The sequence below is a fragment of the Delphinapterus leucas genome, chromosome 10 (genome assembly GCF_059928025.1).
Source record: "Delphinapterus leucas isolate spDelLeu-1000000601 "Yukka" chromosome 10, BTC_Dleu_Yukka2, whole genome shotgun sequence".
Classification (NCBI taxonomy): domain Eukaryota; kingdom Metazoa; phylum Chordata; class Mammalia; order Artiodactyla; family Monodontidae; genus Delphinapterus; species Delphinapterus leucas.
In genome coordinates this window covers 36717452-36745394 of record NC_143138.1, presented here as the reverse complement: position 1 = coordinate 36745394, position 27943 = coordinate 36717452, and the positions used below count along the sequence as shown (strand labels likewise).

The 27943-nt window shown below is 41.6% G+C and overlaps 1 protein-coding gene across 7 annotated transcripts in view; it reads right to left on the bottom strand.

Annotated features, from left to right (window-relative positions):
- The window catches only part of BTBD9 (BTB domain containing 9), a 413720-nt gene that overhangs the window by 66936 nt on the left and 318841 nt on the right, over positions 1–27943 (bottom strand). For 6 of the 7 annotated variants that reach the window (XR_016394454.1, XR_016394453.1, XM_022581804.3 and 3 more), the window contains one exon: positions 14766–14873. The exons of the other annotated variant lie outside the window; for it this stretch is intronic. Coding sequence is in view for 4 of the 6 variants with exons in the window: in XM_022581804.3 (XP_022437512.1) it covers positions 14766–14873 (108 nt within the window). In the remaining 2 variants the exon portion in view is untranslated. The remainder of the gene's footprint in view (positions 1–14765; positions 14874–27943) is intronic. 7 annotated transcript variants of the gene reach the window in all.

The window sequence follows — 27943 nt, the reverse complement described above, 5'->3', positions numbered from 1 at the left end:
TGTAAGTGTATTTCTTTGTAATCTATAGTCCTCATCATACCTTCTTGAAGATGAGTCTATTTCTGACTTGTATGTCTATCTGATTTTTAAATCTGAAGTTCATAGGTCCCTTTGGTCGGGAAATTACCAGTTTTCCCAGCTACCATGTAGTCCAGTAGTAGGTGGGTAGGCTCACATGCTTTTTTCCAGAAAAATTTCCCTAACCCCATGCCACTTTCTGACCATGTCTATATTCTTACAGCCCTCACATGTCTGTTTTTTCCTATGGTCTTATAGGCCACGCAAAATTCTGGGAAAAGGGGACTCAGAATCAGGAGATCTGAACCCTTTCATTAGATGAGGACTTGGGAAAGGCAAGTGTAAACTGAGAGGCTTGTGTCAACTGAGAGGCTTGGACTACGTGTAAACTGAGAGGCTCATGTGTAAACTGAGAGGCTTGGACTATGATTTCCAAGGTACTTTGAGTCACAATATTTTATGATTATAGGATCCTGTTTTGTATTTTACATTCTGTGTGTGTGTGGGGGGGGTGGGTGGGTGTGTGTGTTGCGATGGCTCCCAAACATTCAGAAGTTGTATAGAGTCTGTAAGTTCCTTCAGACGAGAAATGTCTTCCTGGTTCCTCAGTATTTTCCTTTACAAGGTAGCCTCTACCTACTAGGGTCGCTCAACAAATATGACTCAATCAAAGTTGGTCGGGCTACAGACTTGATGACAGACCTATGAACTACTGTAGAGGCTAGTCTGAGAAAATCTGGCCCTGTACTTCTGCGGGGGGTGGGGGAGTTGCCATTGCACCTTGAAAAATGACTAGATTTTTAGAAAGCAAACTTCCTCCCAGCCTAGCCCCTTATTTCCTCCCTTCTCTGAAACAGATCTAAGAAAAACTGAATGTTATCAACTTAGATGTAAGCAAGTTACAGTGGGCATTCAGCTAATGGAGCAGTTACTTGCATTTGGGAGGAGAAAGATCAAGGAAGAACTCACAGAGCATTTCTAGCTGGGTCTTGAAGGGAACAGAGGATGGGTAGAGACATGAAGATCAGCCAGCGGAAATAAAGATAATTAGCTGATCTAAGACACTGACTTATTTGGCAATAGTAATTAGACCAGACTGAAAGTTTAAGTAGGACACCTGTAAAGACAGAATTAAAGAGATAAAGGTTAGAAAGTTTGGCAAGAGTCAGAGAGATATGGTAATTATATATTTGAAATCTGGGCATGAGGTCTAACAGTGGGATAGAATATTTGAAAACAAGAAGTTTGCGGAAAGCTGGTCATACAGAAATAGAAGATGACCCAGGCAAGGATCTGAGGCTTTTCTCAGGCACTGGAGGTGCCTGTACAGGGGAATAAGGAATCACAGCCAGACGAACCCAGCAACAGTGTTCCAGGCACCGGAACAGCAACGGATGCAGAGTATAGATTGAGGGAAGTCCACTCGAGGCCACTATAATATTCTGGGAGAGAGGTATGAAGGTCTGAATTAAGATGGAGGCAACACAGGGAATAGAATAAAGGAAGACATGGTGTAAACCAAAAGACATGGTACTTGACTGGCTGTGAGAGGCAAAGAAGAAAGAACCAAAGGGGTAAGAGATGCCCTGGAGAAGTTGTACTACCACCAACATGAGCAGGGACATCAAGAGAGGGGCTGCTTTATGGGGAACATGATGATGAGCCTAGGTTTAGACAAACTGAGTTTGAGAAGCCATTCTAGAAGGGGCCAACATTTAATAGAAAATATGAATGGAAAAGACCCCTGAAGCCAAGCAAATAAATCAGATAGCAAAGGAAGAGTGCCCTTTTAGCTCTAAAAATGAATTCTATGTGCATGCTGGTCACCTGAATTCACAGGAACACTTTCCCCCCCCCTTTCTTTTTTTTAACCTAGGAAGAAAACACCAGCCTCTTAGCACTCTGGGATTCGGCTGAGTCAGCGTTAATCGTGGCATGATTACCAAGACAGCACTTCTCATTCCAACCCAGGACAAACTGAGGCAGGTCATTCTAAGAAGATATGGTCAAAACTACACTGACTTTCCTTCCTGCTGCGTTTGTTCACTGACCAACAAATAGGCTCTGCTTTCCTTTTTTGCAGATCACATGCTGACCATTCATTTTAATAAATGGATTTCTATGACACCTGTTATTCTGGTGTCTTTAGGTGCCCAGTTTGCTTGCCTACTCAGGGTTATGTGACTCTGACTAGAGGCCCAGGGGAGGGGGGCAGACTGCATTGTATTATTGGCAATGCCTATCTCAGGGAAGGGGTTAATCAGGGGTTGGTCATGGTAAGTGGGGGGGCGGGTGCCTCCCAAGCACCTCTCTGGACTCTCTGAAAGCCATCCTAAAACGACGGGAGGGAGCCAGAGCTCCAGGATCCCAGAGTGAGACCTGTTCTGTGGAACAAACTCTAACCCTGCTGGGAGAGGCACACAGAGTGCCTTACCAAGTGGTTTAGAGTTCCACCTCAGAGATTAAGGCCAGTTTTTTGCTTTTTGTTTTTTTTTAAATTTTTTTTAACCTTTTACTCTGAAAATCCAGAGAAACAACTGAGACATATTAACCTTTCAAATTTGGGATTTTAGGGCTTCCCTGGTGGCGCAGTGGTTGGGGGTCCGCCTGCCGATGCAGGGGACACGGGTTCGTGCCCCGGTCCGGGAGGGTCCCACATGCCGCGGAGCGGCTGGGCCCGTGAGCCATGGCCGCTGAGCCTGCGCATCCGGAGCCTGTGCTCCGCAGCGGGAGAGGCCACAACAGTGAGAGGCCCACGTACCGCAAAAAAAATACAAAAAAAAAAAAAAAAAAAAAAAAACAAATTTGGGATTTTAAATCAAATCAATTTCCGAAGTAAAAGGGACACAGCTGGCAAACAGTTTTTAAAGCACTCAGCTCCTCCATAAAGAAAAACTTAACTCTCTCTGTGAGTGTTTAAAAATAAAAGTAATGGACTTTCAGCCAGTAACCAATCTCAAGTGATAAACTGTTACTGGGGGATCTAAGTCATTAACTTGAGGGGCAAGGATAGATGGTGGAGACCAGAGAAAACTAAACTCTGGCAATAACTGAAGCTGTGGGATAAGGCTATAAATGAATCAAGGATGACAGATCAATAATGGATTAATAACAGGACGCTGGGAAGACACATTTCTAGTCTACAAGGACTACATTATCAGGGCAACAAGCAACTTTTATTTTCGCCCACAAACTCTTCCTTGTTCTATGTGACAGCATCTGAGCTGGGATGGACAGAGGTCCTGATTGAGTCCTGTTGATGACAAGAGCTCCAGACAGGAGGACAAAAGAAACCAACACGCATGCATGATTGGAGACAGAGTGGTAGCACTCATCCATTCATTCATTCAAACAATACAAGTGCTAGGTCCTTGCTGGGCGACCATGGCTAAGAGTGAGTGAAACAGACCAAATCCCTGCTCTGATGGTGCTTACATTCTATAGGGGAAGAACAGTAATTTAATAACCTTGCTAAGCAAAGTGTCAGTGCAAACTGTAGTATCAGCTGCAAAGGAAAGAAGCTCGGTTCTCTGAGAGGGAATAACAAACAAGGATCGCCACAGGTGGTCAGGGCAGACTTCCTGAGAAAGTGGACTTGAGCTGAGAACAAAAGGATAATAAGGGCTAACCAGACAAAGGGCAGGGGTGTGGGCTCCAGAGAGAGGCCATGGCATGTGCAAAGGCTCTGTGGGAGGACAGAGTATGACATGTGGTGGGATGTGAGAGGAAGCTAGGCTGATGTGAACATGGGGAGCACAGGGAGGGTGATGCAGAATAAGTCTGGAGAGGCAGGAGGGGGGCAGGTTGTGTAGGCCCTCTAGGCCACGTGAAGAATCATGGTCTTTATCCAGAAAACAATGGGAAGCCAGTTAAGGGTTCTAAGCAGATATAGTACAAGAGTTGTGCTTGAAAAATGCCACTCTGGCTACAGTAAGTGAGGTAAACTTGAGGGAGGGTACAGAGAGAAGGTCGAGGGGTCAGTTAGCAGAGCAGAGGAGAGACAGATGATGCTAGCTGGACTAGGTGGTCTTGACTTATCTTTGTCATCTGGACTATAATATTAATATGAAAGCTATTTCCATAAAAAAGAAAAATCTTTCTGACTACGTACATTTTAAGTGTACTCACACAGCTCACTGAGAAGGTTTTATTGAGGCATGCCTCATTTTTTTTTTTTTAATAATAGGCATGGAAAGATTATTATCCTCACAGAATAACATGGCTCCTGGGTTAAGCAAGGAAGAGGGAAAAGAGCTCTCAGCTTTTCTCTCCTGATCACTGGCTATCCAAGGGGACTTCATTTCCTTCCAGAGCCGTCACCTGTCAAATGTTCTGGGTGGGGAGAAGCCTCTCCACTGGTGGTCCACAGAACCTGCCTATAGCTCTAAACTTACAACTCAGTTCACACACTTAGCAGCAAAATCTACTTTCCATGTGGCTTCCAACACAGGGGTAAACTTTTCCTTAAAAAGTTTCTGCAATACAAAAGGTAAATCCCTTCTCTAGACATGCAAGGATAAGTGACTGACTCCCTTTTGATGTTTTTTATTCCAAAATATTCATCTACTCTGGCTACTTCATAACCCCATAAACAAAAGTATGATTAACAAGTGTTTCCAAGTCTGGTCTAACAGATAGATGCCTTCCACAAGGCAGGCTCTGATACTTCATCATTAACACAGGGGTCTGCCTAGTACCAGACTTTATCCTCTGTGTTTTATCTGAATTCTGTTTTTTTTTTCATTTTTTTTGCCATTCCTCTTACAGATACATGTTTCTCTATCATTCAAGCTCTAAAACTCTTGACAAAATTAACACCAATGTTTGCCCTTTAAAAAAAAAAAACACAGGAAAGAACATGACTAGCTTTTTTCATTGCTGTCAAATGTTGTGTAGAGAAATGGAATTAAGTATGAAAAGAGAAAAATAAAATCTCCATCGAACATTTTAAAAGTGACAATTACATAACCAGAGCCCATTAACTGGCTCACGCTTCAAGAAGGAGCAGCAAGCACACCCCTCCAACTGCTCAGGGAAGGGGATCTGAGGAGGGCAGCCCACCCATTACCACAGCAGACTCACAAAAAATGGTAATATTTCAATACAGGACCTATGCAACAGCCAAGATCTGCAATCCCATCCTGGAAACTAAAACTTGACACTAAACAGGAACTTCTCATCAGCGGTCTCAATGGTGAAGTTATTTTCTCCATTAAATCCCACTTTCTTTCTGTTGCATCACATTAGTGACCCCAAGCCCTCTACACACAACCCCAGGTCACATGATTAGCAGTGAACTCCTGGAACCAACCCAAGATTTTCGTTTTGTTAAGTGCCAACCTAAGAAACAAAGCTGGTGGAAAGGAAGCTTTTTCAACTTTATCACTAACAATGGCAAAGAAGATGCAGCAAGGTAAATAAACAGTCTAGGTTTAAATGTCCCGTTTTTCAATCTTGCTGCACTTTGGCAGAGTTTACTGAGGCTGTGACTCTCCACCTTTAATTTATCCCGTTGTCCTCAACCACTGCAGCACTTAGAGAAAGAAACATGACTTCTCATTCTAAGATTCCTAGTGAATAAATAGAAACAGACCCCAGAACAGAATGTTGCCCCTCCCCAGGACTAAATGACAGAACATTCAGCAAAGGGGACACACTGCTTCTCAGATAGGAATACTATCAGGCTGAAGTACAGGGAGCAGACGAGCTTTTCCAGGTGACATAGAGACTGTCAAAGTGCTTCTCAGGGAAGGCCCAGGGGAGAAACTTTCTAAAGTTAGGATGCTATAGAAATTGCCTGATCCAAGGTAGTGTTCCACGGTCTCAAGTAGGCCAGGCCCCTCTGAGTGGGGAAACCCAAGTGGAAATGGTCTTCTGAAGTCCTGGGGAAAGACGAAAGGAAGAAGTACTCTTGGAGAACTGGGCTCTGAGAGGCCCACGGGGAGAAGCATAAGGAAAATGTGGCTCAGGTGTCCTTTTCAGGGAAGCACTTGTGCTTAGGGTAAGTGACTTCAAGGTTCTGAAAAGCTACTAGGATATTGCTTTGTACAGCACTTATTTAATTTCTTTAATTTATTGCTGACAGTAAATAAACCATGCCACTCTGCCAGCATATGCTACTCAAACGATGTCAAGGACAAGTCTCTACATTTATGGCAGCAGCTAGAAAAAGAAAATCTTTTTCAAATACAGTTTTCCTTTTGATTTTAAAAGAAGTACATGTAAATTGGTCAAAAATGTAGGAAACTAGAAATAATTTCCCTAATCCCAATATACAAAGTCAACCATTATTAACATTTTGGCATATTTCCTTCTGGCTTTCTTCTTCCATTGATTTTTTTCCTACTTGTGATTATTAATTCTATAATTTTGTATCCTGTTTAAAAAATCTTGTATAAGTATTTTCTTAAGTTATTAAAAACTCTGTTTCTTTTGTTTTTTTGGTTTTTCTTGGCCATGCCACATGGCTTATGGGATTTTAGTTCCCTAACCAGGGATCGAACCCGGGCCCTTGGCAGTGAGAGCCCGAAGTCCTAACCACTGGACTGCCAGTGAATTCCCTAAAAACTCTTTACAACATCATTTTAATGACCACTTAGGCTAGGGAAGAAAACTTACTCAAAAGGAAATCTGGTTAGTATATCTGGCAGGCAGATGGACAGTCTGTGAGAAAATCAGCCTAAAATCTAGAGACACTAGGCAGATCCAGATTAGAACCACAGAAATCTCAAGTGGAAAAAGAAAATCTTCAGCATTACCCAATTTTTTATATCTAATTTTTTATATTTGCCAAAATGTTTGCCAAGGGGGCACAGTCTTGGACAGATGATGGCCTACATCACTAACACTTTGGCAGACAGAAATTATTAGTCAATGGAACCAAGACAAAGTGAAGAAACAGTTAAAAAATGAACATGTAGGAGGTCAATATGTAAGGAGCACATGCTGGCAGGAAACAAGACAGCTGCATAACACAGGAGAAACGCAGCCAGGCACAAGGAAGGAAAGGGAAAGGACGTGGGGTCACTGGGGAGTATCAACAGCCCATGCAGTAGAGCTTCTGGGACTGCAAGTTCAAGATGGCCAACATTATAGGCACATTTACCTTGCTCCCTTCCTGGAAACCAGTGAGGTGACATCAAAGAATACAAAGGAGATACCTTCATAATAGTGTTGCAAGCTCAAAAGAAGGCTATTAGCAAATCAAGATTTTGTTGAATTTCTAGAAAATGGTAGGTGGATGAAACATTATTCATAAATCTGAGGGAAACTGGGCAGATTTCCATATAATAGCAAACTGAGCAGAATGGAAGGAAAACGACCCACATCCAGCCATACCAGTGTGAAATTTAAGACCTCCAAGAATGAAGAGAAGATCCTAAAGGCTTCTATAGGGAAAAATAAATTACTACAAAGAATAAGAATCTGATTATATCAGATTTCTCATCAGCAACATTAGATGATAGATGGCAATAAATCCAAGCTTTCAAAATTGTGAAGGAACTGAACTCTATATCCAGTTAAACTATGATTCAGGGATGCAAGTATTCTGAAAATTTGCCTTCCACATACCCTTTCTGAAGAAATTACCTATAGATTTACTCTGTGCAATGCTCATAAGGGATCTTCTTAACTAAGACCCAATCAAGTCATATTTGGCTTCAAATTCACCCAGGAGAGAGAATAGAAAAGACTGTGCCACCAGGGTAGCAGCAGGCATTCCTCCTCAGGGGGAGTCCTTGTAGCAGTCCTGCTGACATGCAAGTGACACAGCTCAGGTGAGTGTACAGACTTACTCTGGGCAGGTGTGGGCCTCTCTGGTCTAGAAGCCTTATATTTCAAACTGGAAATAATATCTCTTGTAATAGTTCCATAAACACAGATCCCAGAACTTTCATGAGGGACATGTCTAGTCACAAGTCATCACACTCAGGAAACCCAAAGCTATGACTTCCAACGAGATATTAAAAGTCCTCCCAGCCAGATGCAACTGACCAATCAGGGGTGATTTTTATCATAAGCAATGTTGCCTAATAACCCAGCTGACATTCCACTTCGATCAGATTTTCAGGGGAAGAGATCTAGAAAGGTAACTGGGCCAAAGGACAATATCTCCTGCAAAGGAAAAAGGGTTTTATTACCCCCTTACCCACATTCTACAAAAAGATCACAGCTGTAGAGTAGGCCTAGGAAGCAGTCTGTTCAAAAATTAACCAATGATGGGATGTAAACTGCTGCAGCCACAGTGGAAAACAGTATGGAGTTTTCTCAAAAAACTAAAGATAGAACTACCATATGACACAGCAATTCCACTCCTGGGTATATATCCAAAAAAAACAAAGCCACTAATTCGAAATGATACATGCACCCCAATGTTCATAGCAGCATTATTTATAATTACCAAGATATGGAAGCAACCTAAGTGTCCATCAACAGAAGAATGGATAAAGAAGCTGTGATACACACACACACACACACACACACACACACAATGGAGTACTACTCAGCCATAAAAAGGATGAAATCTTGCCATTTGCAACAACATGGATGGACTTGGAGGATATTATGCTAAGTGAAATAAGTCAGACAGAGAAAGACAAATACCGTAAGGTATCACTTATATGTGGAATCTAAAAAATACAACAAACTAGTGAAAGAAAAAAAACATACTCAAAGATACAGAGAAGAGGGACTTCCCTGGTGGCGCAGTGGTTAAGAATCCTCCTGCCAGTACAGGGGACACGGGTTTGATCCCTGGTCTGGGAAGATCCCACATGCTGTGGAGCAGCTAAGCCCATGTGCCACAACTACTGAGCCCACACACCACAACTACTGAAGCCTGCACACTCTAGGGCTGTGTGCTGCAACTACTGAAGCCCGTGCACCTAGAGCCCGTGCTCTGCAACAAGAGAAGCCACCTCAGTGAGAAGCCCGCACACTGCAACAGAATAGCCCCCACTCACCACAACTAGAGAAAGCCCGTGTGTAGCAACGAAGACCCAACACAGCCAAAAAATAAAAAAAAAATTTAAATATAATAATAATAAAAAAAGATACAGAGAACAAGCTAGTCATTACCAGTGGGGAGGGGAGGAGGGACCATATAGGGGCAGGGAACTAAGAGGTACAAACTATTATGTATAAGATAAGCTGCAAGGATATACTGTACAACACAGGGAATATAGCCAATATTTTATAACTACAAATAGAGGATAACCTTTAAAAATGGCAAATCACTATATTGTACACCTGTAACTTATGTAATATTGTACATCAACTATACGTCAATTTAAAAAAAGGGGAAAACCAGCGAACAAAAGTATGCTTCGGAACTTCTATAACAGGAAAAAGAGGCAATTAGGAACTCCAGGAAAACAAAAAGCTGGCTAATATGAAGCTAGTTATTTATCATTTGTGGAATACTTCTGAGCACTTGTAAGAAAATCGAATCTGTGATCTGAACACAGTACAATTCTTCCAAGAGGGGCACAAGTTCAGTGACATTGAACAGCATTTCCCTCACTACAGAGCCAATGAATTACTAGATCTGTAGGGAGCAATGTTTATATAATCATAATATTATAATGAGTTCTCAGTGGTTTTCCCTTTTCAGGATCAGTTTACAGTCAACACATGGAAGATTTAAATAAATTAAACAAACAGAAAATAATATCATAAATCTTCACAATGTCAAATGAGGTGGGACAGCTAACAGATGAGGAGAGACAGAGGGAAATGTAGGGGTGGCAATTTCTTCACTAACATAGTAGGCAGTCAAGATACACTATCCACAATTGATGGATCAAAAAATTGAGGTTTAAGTACATTGTTTAATTTTAAAAGGTAAGTAATAGTACAACTAAAAAGAAAAACATAACTAACAAAAAATGAGGAGTGGTTAAGTGAGCTAAATTCCTCATTTATTTTTATACCAAGGAGTTAGTGAAGTTGATAAATAGAGATATAAAAATATTATTTATAATTGAGAAGTTAAAGTCAAAAGTAGTTACTTCTGAGGAATGAAACAGAAGATGGGAGGGTAAAAATTTACTTTTCACTTATATCTTTTTGGACTGTTGAAAATAACTTTCCATGGGCATGTTTTACATTTATAATAAAAAAAGAAAAACTGATGTTAGTATTTTACTGTACTGATACAGATTTAGGGTTCAGCAATGTAGAAGACAGTAGAGAAAAGGAATCAACAATTAAAAAGTGAAATAAGGGACTTCCCTGGTGGCGCAGTGGTTAAGAATCCACCTGCTAATGTAGGGGGCACGGGTTCGAGCCCTGGTCCAGGAAGATCCCACATGCTGCGGAGCAACTAAGCCCGTGCACCACAACTACTGAGCCTGCGCTCTAGAGCCTGCAAGCCACAACTACTGAGCCCACATGCCGCAGTTACTGAAGCCTGCATGCCTAGAGCCCGTGTTCCGCCACAAGAGAAGCCACCACAATGAGAAGCCCGTGCACTGCAATGAAGAGTAGCCCCCGCTTGCCACAACTACAGAAAGCCTGTGCACAGCAACAAAGACCCAACGCAGCCAAAAATAAATAATTTATTTTCTAAAAAAAGTGAAATAAGGTTAAAAGGTATAGGAATAGATTATGTGAAAAAAGAGAACAGAAAGTAATTTTATAAAATCAGCTGATACATTTGTGAAAACATACATAAACCTTGAGGGCATTATGAAGTAACATATGAAGTAACTCAGACACAGAAGGACAAATATTGTATGATCTCACTTATATGTGAAATCTAAACAAACAAACTCATAGAAACAGAAAAGACTGATGGTTGCCAGGCACTGGGGGGGCAGGGTGAGGGAAATGGGAGAAGGTGGTTAAAAGGTACAAACTTCCTATTATAAGATAAATATGTTCTGGGGATATAATGTACAGCACGGTGACTATAGTTAACAGTACACTGTATATTTCAAAGTTACTAAGAGAGTAGATCTTAAAAGTTCTCCCCATAAGAAATAAAATTATAACTAGGTGAGGTGATGGATGGTAAACTTGCTGTGGTGATCATTTCGCAATATATACATATACCAAGTCATTGTGTTGCACAGTCTAACCTTATACAATGTTATATATCAATTACATCTCAATAAGCTGGGAAAAACCCCTAATCAGTCAATATAAAAACAGGATTATGTATGACAGAAAATGAGCCTTTATCCTGAAAGCTTCAACTGTAGCAGGCCAAAAAAGGAATATCCTAACCCAGGAGCAGGAATTTATAGGAAGACATTGGAGAATTTCACTCCCTAGGTCTTTTTCAGAGGACAGCAAAAATCTGTCCTCTGATTTCTTGACTAGGTAGAATGCTATCAAGAGGCAGGGCTATTGATTTCTAATGGTCCTATAGAATTTCATTTATAACATGACTTGCATACTTTACTTCACTAAAAAACAGGCTACAGGGCTTCCCTGGTAGCGCAGTGGTTGAGAGTCCGCCTGCCGATGCAGGGGACATGGGTTCGTGCCCCGGTCCGGGAAGATCCCACATGCCACAGAGCAGCTGGGCCCATGAGCCATGGCCGCTGGGCCTGCGCGTCCGGAGCCTGTGCTCCGCAACGGGAGAGGCCACAACAGTGAGAGGCCCGCGTAATGCAAAAAAAAAAAAACAGGCTACAATACTTGAAGCTAATAGGATCCTCTCTTGAGGACTGCTCTGGAGTACATTAGTTCAAAAGGAAAGGCTTTCTTCTTTTATCATCTACATATCTTCCGTAAGATGTTACAGGAAAGCCCGAACGAACTTGTTGGCCAACCAATACAACTTCTAAGAACTAACTCAAAAATGGGAGGCACAATAGATTCAGGTTATGTCTATAAACATTAAATCATAACCTTTGGCTCCATTGATTCCTAGAGGATTAATAGGCACTTGCCTTCTTGCTACTACTCTTGTTCTTCTAATATATTATTTATTAATTTGTAAAACACTTACTGCTATAGTATCTAAGTGCTAACATACAAGGTTAAAAACACTTACATTATTGAAACCCACCAACTAATGGAAACAAAAAATTAAAAAGAGAAAAAAAAAGATGCTGATGACTTAATGCAAGGCTACTGGGAGAGGATCTAATGAGTGAATGGGTTTTTGAATCAAGAAAAACCCATTTAAATAAATATAAAATCATTATATGTACATTGTCAGTAGTTAGTCAACCAGTTCTTGTTGAAAACCCAATTGTATAACACCTTCAACAGGGGGACATAAAAGAGATGAGGAATCCAATTTATAACTCATAAAATGACAGAAGAGATGGGTGATGGTAATCAGTGAGATGTGTAAAAGATGAGGAAGAGAGGGTCTGGTTTGTGAGCTGTATGCCCAATAAGTAATGACTCTGGAAAGTTAAATGGGTGGTTGTTCATGGGCCTTGAAGGCCTTCCTAGTGCATAAAAAGGGTTCTGGGAGCTTGGGAATAAGAGAATCACTTCATTTCCCAGTTTTCATCATCCACCTTGGTTTAGCAATGCTTTGGGTTCTAGGAGGGAATGTGGTACCAGAGAAAGAGCCCTTCATTCTCTCTTTTATAAAATGAGGACAATATCCCACACAAGAAGGTGTTTTGTATTCAGGACAGAATAAGATAAAATACATGCAGGTAAAGGAATACTAGTTAGTAGATAATTGTTAGTTTTCTTCTGGTATGGTAGAGATGGCTACAAGATCTGCGATCCACTGAGAAGTGGCTGCCCAGCCAGGAGCTGACTACGTTTCCTAGTCCTACTAGCATCTAGTGTGACAACTGACTAGTTCTCCCCAGTGGAATGCAAGTGGAAGTGATGTTTACTATACCCAGGCCAAGGCTGTTCAGATCCAGGTTTACCTTCTCTCTGCTCTTTCCCCATCTATCAGTTAGATGCACATGATGCTGATGAGGCCCTAGATGATGGCAGAACCACAAGAAGGAAGACACCCGGGTTCCTCAATCATCTGTGAAGAGCCACTTGACAACCAGGAATACTTATGATTGAGAAGTACACTACTGTGTTAAGCCACTGACATACTGAAGCCACTATTTGTTACAGCAGCAAATGTTACCCTAACCAATACAAACATGCTATAAAATTACTATAATAATAATGGTGAGGATGTCAGACATTGCATCAAACAAGCCATCATCAACGCTATTATGAAATCTTGAAAGGATGTTCAACATCATTAGCCATCAGGAAAATGCAAATCAAAACCACTATGAGACGCTACTTCACTCCCACTAGGATGGCTATGAACAAAAAGATAGACAATAACAAGTACTGGCAAGAATGTGGATAAATTGAAACCTTGTTACGCTGCTGGTAGGAATGCAAAATGGTACAGCTGTTGTGGACAAGTTTGGCAGTTCCTCAAAAACTTAAACATAGAGTTACTATAAGACCCAACAATTCCACTCATAGGTGTATATATACAAGAGAACTGAAAACATATGTTCCCACAAAAACTTGTACAGGAACGTTCATAGCAGCAATACTCATAATAGCCAAAAAGTAGAAACAATTCAAATGTTCATCAGCTGATAAATGGATAAACAAAATGCGCTATATATATTCCTATGTTATGGAATACTACTCAGTCATAAAAAGGAGATGAAGTACTGATACATGCTATAACATGAATGAACCCTGAAAACATTATACTAAGTGAAAGGAGGCTGGAGCAAAAGATCATATACTATATGATTCCATTTATATGAAACGTCCAGAATACTTAAATCCATAGTGACAGAAAGCAGATTACTGGGTGCTGGGGCTGTGGGCTCTGGAGGGAAATGGGGAGACTGCTAATGGGCAGGAGGTTTCTTTTTGGGGTGGTGAAAATGTTTCAGAACAGTAGATAGTCATGATGATGGCACAACTCTGAACATACTAAAACCCACTAAATTGTACAGTTTAAAAGGGTGAATTCTATGGTATGGGAATCATATCTCAATTAAAATAAAAAAAAGAAATCTCAGCTATTTGCTTTATCTTGCCTCCCACAGCATCTGGCTCTACACAAAAAGGCACTGAGCTCTTTTCAGGCAATGACTGGGAAAAGGTATGAGGGAACCTTCTAGGATGCTGCAGATGTGCTAATTTCAATCTGAGTGGCGGTTACATTCATTCTTAGCATGATTCTAAGCTGGTCAGAACTCAGAATCCTTCTGCCTGGCTTCACCCATAACCAGGTAAGGTCAAACAGAGCCCCAATGCCATATGCATGAAACGTTTCTGTTTCCCACAGGAGACCTAAGATACAAACTTTCCTTAGTTTAGGTAACAGTGTAACTAACATGGAGATGAAATAAATATTTAAAGGTAACCCTGAGAATGATATGAGGGTGGGGAATAGGTGAGAGTCTCAGAATACTACTAAAGTGTGTATTGCATCAGCAAAAATCACTAAGGAAGAAAAAAGTCCCGAAGGGGTAGTATGGGATGTGGGGGGAGGACCTGAGAGAGGATTGAATGCGAAAAGTATCTTTGTTTTCCCTGCCTAGATACATGCCATTTTTAAAAATTAAGTTAAAATCACAAAATAAGAAATGCTTCTTTGGTCATATAAAGTAAATTCTCATCCAAGTACTTAATAGTCAAAACTGAAGTAAAGGATCATCAGAATGTTTTAACCTCCAAATAAGAATATAATTTGGTGACCCCATGAATCTTCATTGGAACCTTCCGAATCCAGTGGAAAGACTGTCTTTTTAAAGTGGCATAAATTCCTGAAGGATGTAACTTACTTGCAGGTGACTTTAGTTCTGTCAGCTACCATGGTCCACTGCTGCTGGTTAGTGGAAACCTCGACGTAGTAGCTATAGCTCCGATCGTCACAGTCCCACAGTAATAACCTGAACAGGAGGAAAACATAAGAATGCTGTGAATGCTCCACCTGGCTCTTTCCTTAGGCTGTGTGCGTGAGGGGATCTATGTCTACTCTAGCCTTCCAACCTGTCTTCTTTGCCCACACACTTCCAGGACTAAAGAAAGAAAGTGAATCCCCAACGAAAGCATGCTGGGAGAAGGTGGAGTCAGCCTGCAGTGAGAGGCTTGTTTCTTTAAAAATTTATTTCACAAGTCACCCAACCCCAGGCGGCCTCTGTCCCCCAAGTGGCAAAGATCTTCTGATTGGCTTATCAGGGAGATGTCACCAAATCCTCCTTCCTGATTCTTCCAGCTCTCATCTCTTTGGCTGGGCTGAACAAAGGTAACACCCTTGAGACCACTGTTCATGGGGAAATCTGTGCTTTCTAATTGGTATTCTAAGTGGTAGTTACTAGTATGCCCCAATGACCTTAAACACGTTTCAGGTTCCTTCTCATTCTGACCAGACTTTCTGCATAGCTCTCGTAAGACTGCCTGATTGGGAGATACAGGCAAACATATATTCGTCAGTAAAACTTTTTATTTCTTAGAAATTGATTATGTTGGTCCTGTTCTTCTTATCCCCCTTTTCAGCTCAGATAGGAACCAAAGTATTGACTATGCGATTTTATTTACTTGAAGCTCAAAAGAGACAAGATTTATCTATGGTGACAGGAGTCAGAATGGTAGTTACCTCTGGGGGAGGGAATGATTGGGAAAGGGTGAGGGAACCTTCTAGGATGCTGGAAATGGGCTAATTTTGATCTAGTGGAAGTTACATGGGTATATACATGTGTAAATATTCATCAAGCTATTCACAAAAGGTTTGTGTGCACTGTATGTGTGTCATTCCTGAATTTTAAAAATAGAATAAAAAAAGAATCTAAATATTATAATATGGGAGCAGACCACAGTCCAGCCTTTTGCTTCTGACAGTGCCACTGTGGTGAGAGATCATTGTTTTCTATAATTTCAGCCTCAAAAGTCCTTCCCATACAAGATATCTATCTTATTGCTTTACAGTTGGGCATGCACATTTGTTTCCTCCACCAGCTAGAACAGAGTGAGCTCCCTGAAGACAGTGTCTATGTCTTATTGGTTTTTCCACACGCAGGACTTGGCACAGACTCTCACACAGAGCCTACACTCAATGAATATTTGCTGAGCGAATATCAGTAGATCATTTGTAACAATAACAACAATGATCATCATTATTATAATGGCCAACATTTCTGTAATGCTTACCATGTACCAGGCCCTATGCTAAATGCTCTACGTAACTTATTAAATCTTTCCAAAAGTCCTCTTAGCAAGCATTATTATTCTCATCAAATTATATATGGTGAAAGTGAGGCTTAAAGCTGTTAAGTAGCTTATCTAAACTCAGTGAGGGTTCCAACCTGGTGTCCTGACCAAAGCCCCTTTCTGTACGCTGCTGTCAAATGTTTCCTTTACTCCCAGGTGATGTATCTGGGTCATAGTTTACAACCTACAACCCATCGCTCTACAAAAGTACTTTGTATTATTTCTCCTTCATCCTGCAATTACAATCAATGACAGTCCTTTGCACAAGTTCAGTTTAGTGTCACCTCTAAAGCTATTACTAAGGATTAGAAATGCCACTGTGTTCCGCTTTCCCCTTAGTTCCTTATTTTCAATTGTAATTTTGTTTGCTATCAATGATAGTACACACTACTTAATAGGTTAGAATTTATCTTTTAAGTAGAGAAAACAGTTAAAAGGTTTTGGAAAGCATAAACAGATGTGCAATACTGTACATGCTACTGATTCTCTTGAACTCACCTAAGTATTTAATCTCTCAAAGTACTCTGAATCAATCAGACAGGAATCCACCCTATTGTTTTTAGTGTCCAATAATTCTACTTTTAGATTATACCAGTGTGCGTGATAAGAAAGTGAATCATTTCCCTCATTAGTCATTTCCTCAAATATTACTCTAGTCTCTCAGCACTTTTATGCAGTTAGCCTATATTAATTTATACTTAGTAACTTTTAAAAATGTAATTTTTGCTTCTATGTTTGGCTCTGAGAATGAATATAAACCTTTTAGAAAGACCATCGATCTCTCTGTTTTTAAAAAATTCTACTCCAAACATGTGGGCTCTGTTTATAGCATATGTTCCATATATGTTCTGGGCTGAAATCATTCATAACTCTGCCAGAGTAGATTAAAACCATGAAAAAAAACTTCAAAATAATTAACCATTCTCTTTATTGAACAGCCCTGGTAACAGGCTTTTTGGGAGATGACGTTGAGGCTGTTTCCCAATGGAATTTTGGATTATTTATGGAGAGCCAGGTTTATCATAATCCATATCATTCTGGATAATCATGAGTTAGTGCTTCTACCAGTGTATCCAAATGAAAATAATCAGTCCCTTTTGGGATAAAATCTAACCAGATCTTCAAATATTTCATGGAAAAATATTTTTCATGGAAAAATGTTTCATGGAAAAAGTTACAGTAACTTATTCTATAAAGTCCTCCAATTTCTTTCAAGGTAAAATGAAGATCGCTTGTAATTCCAGTAATTTTGTAAACACATACACATGGTGCAAATTGCTTCTTTGCTTAATGACCTATTATGAATATCTTTTTTTTTGCATCATCAAATATTCTTCCTCATCATATGTACTGGTTTCATAGAATTTCACTGTGTGGATGTCCCATAATTTACTTAGTCTCTTATTGTTGGACATTTAGGTAGTTGATAATATTGCACTGCTATGAAACCCCTGTTATGAGCATTCTTAAGCTAAATCTATGGTTATTGCCTTTGAAAGTCGCTAGAAGCGTAACTCCTGGAGCAGGGCTTATGAGGCCTTGATATGTACTATAGAACAGCTGCACACCTGTCCCCTCACCTGCAACGACAGTCTGCACCAGTTTATACTCACACTACCAGCAGTGTATAAAAACACCTGTTCTGTGCGTCATCACCAATATTGTATATTATCTTTAAAAATCCTGCCAATTTGATAGATGAAATATCTCTCATTATTTTAATTTGTAGTTTTTTACTTATCATTGAACTTGAACATTTTACCCATTTTCTACTTATATTTATCCTTTTGTTAATGACTTACAAGATGCCCTTTATATTTAAAGGATATTAATCCACTGCCTATCACAGTTTGCATGCTGAAGATACTAATTTTTATTAGCCTACTCTATCAATCTTTACCTCAATAATTTCTCCTGGCCTAAATTCTTTTTTCTGAACAGCAGCCAAGTGCACATACCAGTTGAGACATCTCCTCTTTATTCCTCTATTAAGAGTCCTTGGGGGCTGGAAATGCGGGGTCAGGGTGACTCCTGAGTGGAAAAGGGACACTGATGGATCTCAGGTTGTCAAGCAAGGGCTCAGACTCACCTACACATAGGAGTTTTTAAGAGAGATTCTTTTCTTTAAATTGAATGAAAGATTCTTCAAATTCTATAGTGCTCTACAATTTTCAAAAATTTCACACACATGATTTCATATAATCCCATAATAGCCATTTTTTAAATCCTCTACCCCTATATTGCCCCTCCCCCTCCCCTTCCCCCCCACTGGTAGCCACTAGTTTGTTCTCTATATGAAAGGGATTCTAATTTATGTTCTAGGATGCATATTTGCTTGGAATGTAGGCTTAGCCAGGAATGAAAACCCCTCTGTTGATTCAACTGAAAAAAAAGCAAGCACAGCTTAAGGACACTAAAGGAAAAATTGGCTCAATCTCTTTTTTGCCCACGGAGAGAAATTTTGTTCTAATAAGGCACAACTGTAAAGCCCACCAATTCCCTTCACTTCTTTCCCTGCCAGCAAAGCCTGTTCCCCTGTCTTTGCACCTGCAACAACACAGCAATATTTCCGATTTGTAATCTGCCAGAAAAGGTCTGCCCGGTGAACTGGCCCAGGACAGACACACTCCCTCTGACGTTAATTGGGAGTAGCTCCTTAAACATACCCGACATCCCCCCACGCACACATCAGAAGTCATTTTCAAAGGGGCTGAATAAAGGAAGCTGCAAGCCAAGATCTATTGATGCAGCTCAAATCTGTGTTTAGCTGTGGCCACAAACCCCTCCACCTAATGAGCACTGCATGAAATGCCTGGTGATATTAAATACCGTCTCCTCCATCTTCCTTATTCTCATTGTGGAATTTCCCTGAAAAGCAGTGAAGAGCTGGGCTTTTTTAAATTGATTAGCAGATGTGATTTTGCTTACATCTTCCATAAGTGCTCTGGCTGGCTGCATACCATTGATTACTGGGGTTCAGTTTACAGCAACTAATTGCTCTCCTTGCTGGTGTTTTGATACAAAATTCAATAGCGAATATGTTTTCAAAACTCTTGTCTTTGTGACTTGAGTCAGAAGTGACTTGAGGCAAACCCAGTGGACTGAGTTTTCCCTTTTTTAAAATAATTGCTCTCTCATCAGTCTGTGAAGAAAGTTTCCAAATTATAGCGTTCTAATTGGAAAGTCTGCATTATGCATGCGATGACAAACTATGTTGTGCTGAATGGCATTTTTTTCATACTTTTCTTAAGGGATTAATTCTGTGCCAGATTGTGAACAATGGCTGAGGTTTAACACTTGAGATCAACAGCTTCTCCACTGAATTGGTGTCTTTTAGATCAGCGGCAAATGTCTGTTTTGCCTGCTTCTAACTGTCCATTGTTCGTGGGAGACCCCACTGGAAGGCCAGGGGTCAAGGCTGCTGCTCTTGCTGAGTTTTCCCATTTGGGTGAAAATAGACAACTAAGGGAAGATCAACTGCCAAGATATTAGTCATAAAATAATAATTTATCATAAAATCCATTTCCAATCTCTCAAAGTCAAAGCTACTTCTGATCTCAAAACTTTGCACAGACTATTCTTCGTTAAAAATCTTCAGGAATTAAGTTCTTCAGAAATAATTGTCTTCCATTCAACAATTCAACAAATATTTATTGAGCACTGACTAAGTGACATTAGGGAAGTCGCTCTTCTAGTTCCAACATTTTGTAATTTTCTGCAACAGCCTATGCAGTACAGGGTTTTGGAGTTTTTGGGGGGCATATCTGTCCTTTACGCGGTAACTCCTCTTTATTTCTCTCTCTATTTATTTATTGGCCGTGCCGTGCAGCATGCATGGGATCTTAGTTCCTGAACCTGTGCCCCCTGCAGTGGAAGCACAGAGTCTTAACCACTGGACCGCCAGGGAAGTCCCAGTAACTCCTCTCTTTGAGAACTATTTCTGGCCCAACCTTGAGGTATATGTAGGGGGTTCCTGAGCTCTGTAGACCCAGTTGCATTACAGGAAGACATATGACCCCTGGTGGGCCAATCAGATTTCATATCAAAAATTTAGAATTATTTAAGATTTTAGCATAATTGGCTCTGTTCACTTAAAATGATGATAAAAATGTAGACATTCTGGAGTGACCCTCTTTCATCAGAAGCTCAAAGAAATAAAGAAAGTCATCTGCGGTGAGAAGCAAGAAGACAGATGGTATGGCCCAGGAAGGGCTGTCTGGGTCCCTCGCAGGATTCCAACATCTGATTTTAGTCCCTACGGGAGCCACCAGAGTTCCTGCCCTAGTGTTCCATGAGAAATTTCCCAATCACTTTAATAAACTCACCATTTAGGACTTAAGCCATCTTTACTTGGTTTCTGCAGCTTGGAAACAAAAGGGCCTAAGATAAGCTCCTAGCAGAGTGCACGAAAAGAGCAGACATTCCGCTGATGAGGATGACAATGATGACGGGATGGCTACGAGACCAGAGAGACTATGCGGTGAAGAACAGGGGTGGTGAGGAGGCTCACTCTGGACAGCAACCTTTTCATTCAAACATGAAGGAGATCCCTTGTGGAAGCCAAGAGTGCGAGGACTGCAGTGTGGGGTGAAAAGGCAAAACAGGTTTTGGAATAGGCTCTGTGAGGCCGACCGAGCTGCAGGGAGGGACCTTTCAAAGATGGAGCAATCAGCGTGGTTTGTAACTCTCTTCCACAGTGGCACCGAGGGAACAGGAGGGAAGAAAGCAGGATCGACAGTGACAAGGAAGAGACAGTGCAGGATCGGGGAAGTGAAGGGTAGTTAAGAGTATTTACCACTTCAGGCTGCTGAGGAGTTAAGTGGGGTCAGAGGGGGCTGACTACCTTTCAGAATAGAGAGGGACTGGAGGTCACGATGCAAAAGAATGGATGTGATGGACATGAAGGTGAGGCAGAAAGGTATGAAGTTCTGGTCACAAGGGAAAATTTCAGTGCTTTCACCTCATTCAGAAGAGTACAGTTCTCACTCTTCTGAATGAGGAGCAGAAAGACAAACATCACGTTAGAGGCTCGGTTTTAATCTCTGCTATTGGGAGGCAGGAGGGAGCCTGTAACAGCTGCCAGAAGTCACTACAGTTTCAGGGGAACAACTTTACTGGTGAGAAACTGGGATTTTCCCAAAGATGAGAGGGATCCTATTGTCAGCTGTCACAGGGTTCAATTATGTAGCTTCCTCCTCAGGTGGGGAGCAAGGTCAAGCTGAGAAGAGCTGCTGGAGGCCACAGGGCCAAAGTGAGATTCTCAGCGGGAGACTGGAACTGAGAGCCAGCGCTTTAACAACGCGTGTGGAGCGGACCAGGTAGCTGCCCTGCAGGTTCCAGACACGGGAACCCCTGAGGAGCAGCCACCACGGGGGCCCTGCCTCTAAGTGGGCCACAACCTCTCAGGGCAAAGGGGACACCAGGAGAAGAAGAAAACACAGACTGCTCGACAGATGGAAGGGGAACTTGGGAAATACGTTAGACTACATCAGAGAGTCCACGTACTGTCTGACGTTGTTTAATCTCTCATATATCTTAGAGAGTGACTTCTCTAAGAGAGGAAGAAATAATGACACTGGCTAAATAATCTTCTTTTGCAGCTGGCAAGGGAAAAGGTAAGCGCAAGCTCCCGGCTGTCTGGCATATGCAGCTTCTGTGCTTAGTCACTGAAGCCCCAGGATGAGGAAAGGTGAGGTTATGTGTACACGCGGGCTCCACCGCATAGGCTACTTCACTGAGAAAGGGGGCGATAAAAGGAGGGGCCTTCCTCCCATCAAATCTTACGTTCTGTACAGTATAATTCAGGTGAGTTATCTGAAAGTGGAGAAATGCCAATGGAGAATATACCTGCAGGATACGGCTACATGGAAAGCTGGATGGGACACAACTCTGAGACAAGACAAAACTACCAACTTTTAACAGCTAATTGAGACCATCATTTCACTCCTTGAAGGGACTAAGTTTTTAATTTCAAGTTTTAGGTGATGACATAAAAGGTAACAGCATACTACCAAACAACATGGCTACAGCTGCAATATTCAGAAAACACTGAGTGTGGAAAGAATGGTGAAGAGCTAATCATAATCTCACCTCACATTCACACAGACCTCAACGGTTTCAAAATGTTTTTGCATACATTATCGCATTTGGAAAAAAAACAATTTATAATCAGCACATTTCCTGCTTTCAATGCAAATCTATTTTTCTAAGTTACTTGGTTAATTCTTTTACATGAGCTAAACATTGAATAATCTGTAAAAAAGATTGCTTGGGCAATCACTTGGCAAACCCTTTATTAATAAGTAAGTTTTGGCCTAGGCTTAAATTTCATCTTACACAGTCCAATTTGATGAAAATTCTTTCATTTCACGTTTTCAGCGTGGATATATGAGAAAATTTTGTCCAGGCCAAACATCCCTTGAGAAGAAAAGCAGTTTTCTTTTATTTTCCAAGGTGACTCTTTTCAATACAGCCCCTTCCTTAAGGGGGATGTTGGCATCAAAAATACTGTGAACCATTTCAAACGGTCTCGTTATATTTTAAAAGACCGTTACAGACCTCTTCGGCAGTGGCACACTAGGCAGGTATGCGGCCTTTACAGATCTCTCCCTGCATTTAAATTTGGCGTCATCAGTTCCCCTCTCCGCAGCAAGGCTAGCTTCCTCGATCTCAGCAGTGTCCTCATCGTGACGTGGATACAGTCAGTGAGCTTGGCCCGATTTGGCTCAACAGTAGGATCGGAAAAGGATGTGTAAGAGGTAGAAATGGAGAGGTCCTGCCCAGACCACAGGGCTTAGCTCCTTAGGGATCAAGTCCAGCTCCATTTCAGCTTCATTTGCTATTAGGGGCTGTTGTAATTTTAAAAGGTCAGAATCAGTTTCTTCCGTTAACAGCTGAAGGCAGTATGCATTTATGTGAGCTTTCCTTTCTCCTGTCCACAATTCTATGAAATTATTAGGAGAGTGAGAAGAAGGGACAGGCATGTTAAATAGCTCCGAACTCATTCATCTATCAGTTGAGTGGTAGGGGTTTTCCTTCTTGGATCTTTACTTACCCCTCTGACCCTTGTAGAACAAGTAGCCCCAGAGTGGCAGGGGACCAAAGTCACCTGGTTCCAGGTTCCCTGCGTAACACCACCCAATCCCCACCTCACACCCCCTTCAGCTTGCAGGACCAAGTCCAGTCAGGACCATGCATGGCTCATTGTCCCCAGCACAGTGCCTTACAGATCATAAGCTCTACTGGGTTGAACTGAAGGAGACGTGGGGACAGGACAGGAGACGATGATGGAAAGGAGACGGAACTACAAGTAAATCACCCTTCTCACATTATAAGCTAGCAGCACAGCATCTTTTTTTTTTTTTAATTTTAAAAAAAAATTTATTTATTTATTTATTTATTTTTTGCAGTACGTGGGCCTCTCGCCGTTGTGGCCTCTCCTGCCGTGGAGCACAGGCTCCGGACGCGCAGGCTCAGCGGCCATGGCTCATGGGTCCAGCCGCTCCGCGGCATGCGGGATCCTCCCAGACCAGGGCACAAACCCGTGTCCCTGCATCGGCAGGCGGACTCTCAACCACTGTGCCACCAGGGAAGCCCCAGCACAGCATCTTTTAAGGCTCTATAGCCTGAGTTACATTTCAATCCGAACACACCCCCAGCCAGTCCTCTACCTCCACGCCCTTCTGGAGTGTCTCAGTGAAGAGATAATTTATGAAATGTACCAACTCGGACTACTATTTCATTTTTTTTTTTTTTTTTTTTTTTTGCGGTACGCGGGCCTCTCACCGTTGTGGCCTCTCCCGTTACGGAGCACAGGCTCCGGACGCGCAGGCTCAGCGGCCATAGCTCACGGGCCCAGCCGCTCCGCGACATGTGGGATTTTCCCGGACTGGGGCACAAACCCGCGTCCCCTGCATCGGCAGGCGGACTCTCCACCACTGCGCCACCGGGGAAGCCCCTACTATTTCATTTCTTGAGCTCCTTCTCCTGCCCCTCCTCTGACCACTTGCAAATATGTGCCCACATGCACACAGCCTATGAAGCACCAAGAAGCAGAGCCAAAGGGGAATTTAATAAGCTCCACAGTTCCTTTTCAGTCCCTTGGGTCAGGTTTTCATAGGAATCCGTATCTGTGGGAGAACTCACACTTTAGCTACAGGCAGATCTCTGTATTCTCTCAACCTGGTGATAAAGGGAGAGAATGGAAGGGCAAAACAAGGTGGGAAGGCTAGACTCCGAATACTATAGGCAAGAGAACATTTCAGCAGGGATGAACTACAAGGCAAAACTCTTCCTATTCGGTCATGTAATCTCTTTATTTTTGTTCTCACCAAATCTCTTCTCTGGTCTCTGAACACTGCCAGTACTATCTTCCCACAACTCTCTCTTTCTTACCAGCCTGACCTTTTCACCTTTTCACCCAAATCAGATCTGGGTTTCAACCTTTGCTCCAGCTTCGAATCATCTTCTTTTCCCCACAGGGCACCCTCTACAAAGTTCTGAGCTCTTTCTGAAAATGATTTTAAAACACTTGCCCATCCAATCTAAACCCCCGTGCTCCTTCCGCAGTACCGCGTGTGCTAGCCCTGGCTCATTCCTCCTTCAGGTCCTCTCTCCACTAAGTGGCTGCTTTCCTCCTGTTGCATTCCCAAGTCTCGTATTTATCCCGTTAGGTCCTGCAAGAAATGCTTTCCTGAACTCTCCCTCATATTCACCCGGCCTAAATTTCTTCCCTTTAAATCCCTTCTCTAATGAACTTCCCTCACGAAATTCTTCTGTGAAGGCTTTCACATGAAAACAACTACACTCTAAAACAGAAAAATAAAGCTATAATAAGTTGCAAGTGCTATAAAATTTAAACACTTAGAATAAGTAGATTATTCTATTTGAAGTTTGAGGTATCTGACAAATCATAATCCTCCATGTGGTACATGATATACCATTAAAATAAAGACATTAATGAGAATAATATTATAATAATAGCATCTTCTTCACAAATATGTAAAAGTGAGAATCCTAACCATGGTAAGTACTTATAAACAAAAGATAATTAATCAATTTAATAAATAACCGTGTGATAAATCTTTTGAAGAATGGCAAAAAGCAAGAAAAAAAGTGAGATTTTATGTAATTTTTTTATAATGGCTAGAGGGAAAAACAGCTAATTATGTTTTTCAATGGAATTCTTTTGATCACCGGCCACTCAGAACAGTTTTCTTGATCCAGGTCTTCAAAGCTGGGATCATAAGTTTTAATTCAAATGTTTTCAACTGAACATTAATAACTCTAACTTTTCTAACTGCTAAACAGCCATAATTAAATCAAACTGGTGTGGGTTACAGGACCAAAGCCTAAACGGCAGTTGCCTTTTTTTTTCTGGAATCACCTATGCTATTTCCCCAGAGTGGGAGGCCCAGGTAAAGGCTGTGAATAGGATGGGGTCGTGGGTTCTCTCACTTCTGCAGAAGATGTGAGGGTGCAGTTTCTGTCTCATAAATACTCACCAGAATTGCAGAATAGCTTCCCCCTGCCTCCCACGTTTGTTTGGTTGAAGGATCGTCAGACAAGAGAAAAACACTCCCTATTTGGAATGTATTCTGCATGAGCTGCCTTTTTAGAAATAACCCTCCCAGGTGCTGACATGAATATTCACAAGAGTATGCCGGGCACAGGGGCCAGTCTCTATGCCATGTACACTAATCCTTCAAAATGTATTCCAGGCAAGCTACCAGGGTAAACTCCTATACAGGAACTGGGCTTTCAGGTGATGGATATTGGATGGCTGAAAGGAGAAAATCTGAGCATAGGAGGCAGAGATGAATAAATCACTCATACCCGTCTAAGGCCCTGCTGGAGCTAGACTTGCCACTTTGACTCAAGCACAGCATGAGGCTTCATTAGAATACTGTACTCTGTGAATTAAACTGTTTCTTTTGTTCATCTGGCTTATCCTTCCTCATCAAGAAAAACAAACATTTATCTCCCCTGTGCCCCACAGCCCAATCTGTTGGACCCCTTTTTACTTTCTTCTTGCTTGGCTGATAGGACCTACACAGGCATCCCAAGAACACAGTTCTAGTACCATGCAGGCACCCAATGCAGGCATGCGAGCATACATACACACACACACACACACACACACACACCTCACACCACCCCACTTTACATCACTACCCTGACTCACATTCAGAAAGGTATAGGCAGAAAAGATTAAGAACCTCACAAACCAGGGAAGGAATCATGCCCAAAGTGGTGAGATCACAGACTTCTCAGGATCCTCCCACTCTGGTACTGAATCCCCAAGATCAACACTGAGATTCATGCTGAGGGGACCTGGCTAAGGCCTAAGGGGACTTGGTTAAGGACTCAGCCGGTCTGAGTCACACATGAAACTGTCATAACTTAACACTCTTCAGACAATCAATATTTAAGTGTCAGGGGCTGGGAGACATCTCTGGGGGTCATTTCCCAGGAGCTGGTGCTAGAACTGTTCCAGCTGTAAGCACCGTTCGTGCCCTAATAGTTTAGGACATTTAGGAGCTTGGGGGATCCTGGCAAGTCAAAGGAAGAAGGAATATGAGCAAGGAAGAAGAAAATGGTGTAGCTTCAGTGACATTCTAGATCAAGTTATCTCCTCAGCTTATTTGGACCACAAAGGGCTCCACTAACTCTCCTTCAGCCTCTGATGGACACAAGGACATTCCAAGGCAATATGCAGCAGTGCCATCAGATGGGACAAGAGTCCCAACTCTGCTTCTAATTTGCAACCTTATCCTCTCAGATTTATAATCTGTTAAACGGGGTGTGAGGGTAGCGGAAGAGAGGGAAACAGATTCTAACTTGGATGATCTGTGGTTCCTTGTTTCTTCAATTTTTTTTTCTTTTAATTACAAAGTAATACATGATAGATCCTTTGGTACTTCTTATAAAGCATCCATAATAAAAAGGTGTTTACTAAATGCAAAAAACGTAAACCAATATTTTCAAAAATGTTCTTTAGTAGCAGAACCCCTTTTACAAACAACGTCTTAGAAGAATATCAATACCCATAACAGATAAAAGCGGAACCGCTCTACTAAGGTCAGCTTTGGGGCTGAAGCCTCATCTGCCAGACTTCCTACTGTGGCAGCCCCCCCAGGCTCATCCCCCATAAAACAGAGAAGGAAAAACCACTGGGTCATGGTGTATATCTTGACCCCAAACTAGATGCTGATATTAATGTTCATATCTTTTAATAACAGGCTTATAAATATTATTATTCACATTTTTTGAAACCATGAACGGCAAATGAGTTCCCTAATTCTTCACTTTTGCCTTTATGGACTAGAGTTCTTAGTGAGGAAAGGAGCTGAATAGATAGAGCATTGGTAAACTATGGCCTGTGGCTGCCTCTTCTTGTAAATAAAGTTTTAATGGAACACAGCCATGTTCTCTCACCAGAGTTGAGCAGTGGTGACAGAGACTATAGCATACAAAGCCTAAAGTTACTATCTGTCCCTTTTTGGAAAAAGTTTGCCAGTGCCAGGAATAGACAGAAAACTAAAGCTCTTCTTACTGAACAGTAAAGATTTATGGCACCAAGGTAAGAAATAAAGATATAGTTTAAAGCTGAGCTTAGCCCAGAAATGGCTAAAATCCCTTTATTCTGTTGAAAGTGTTTCAATAGATTTTCATGTAGCAAATTCCACACGGAGTTTTTAGATTCTGCTATAGTCCTAATCCCATCGCTGTTACTGTGACAACTGTACCGATA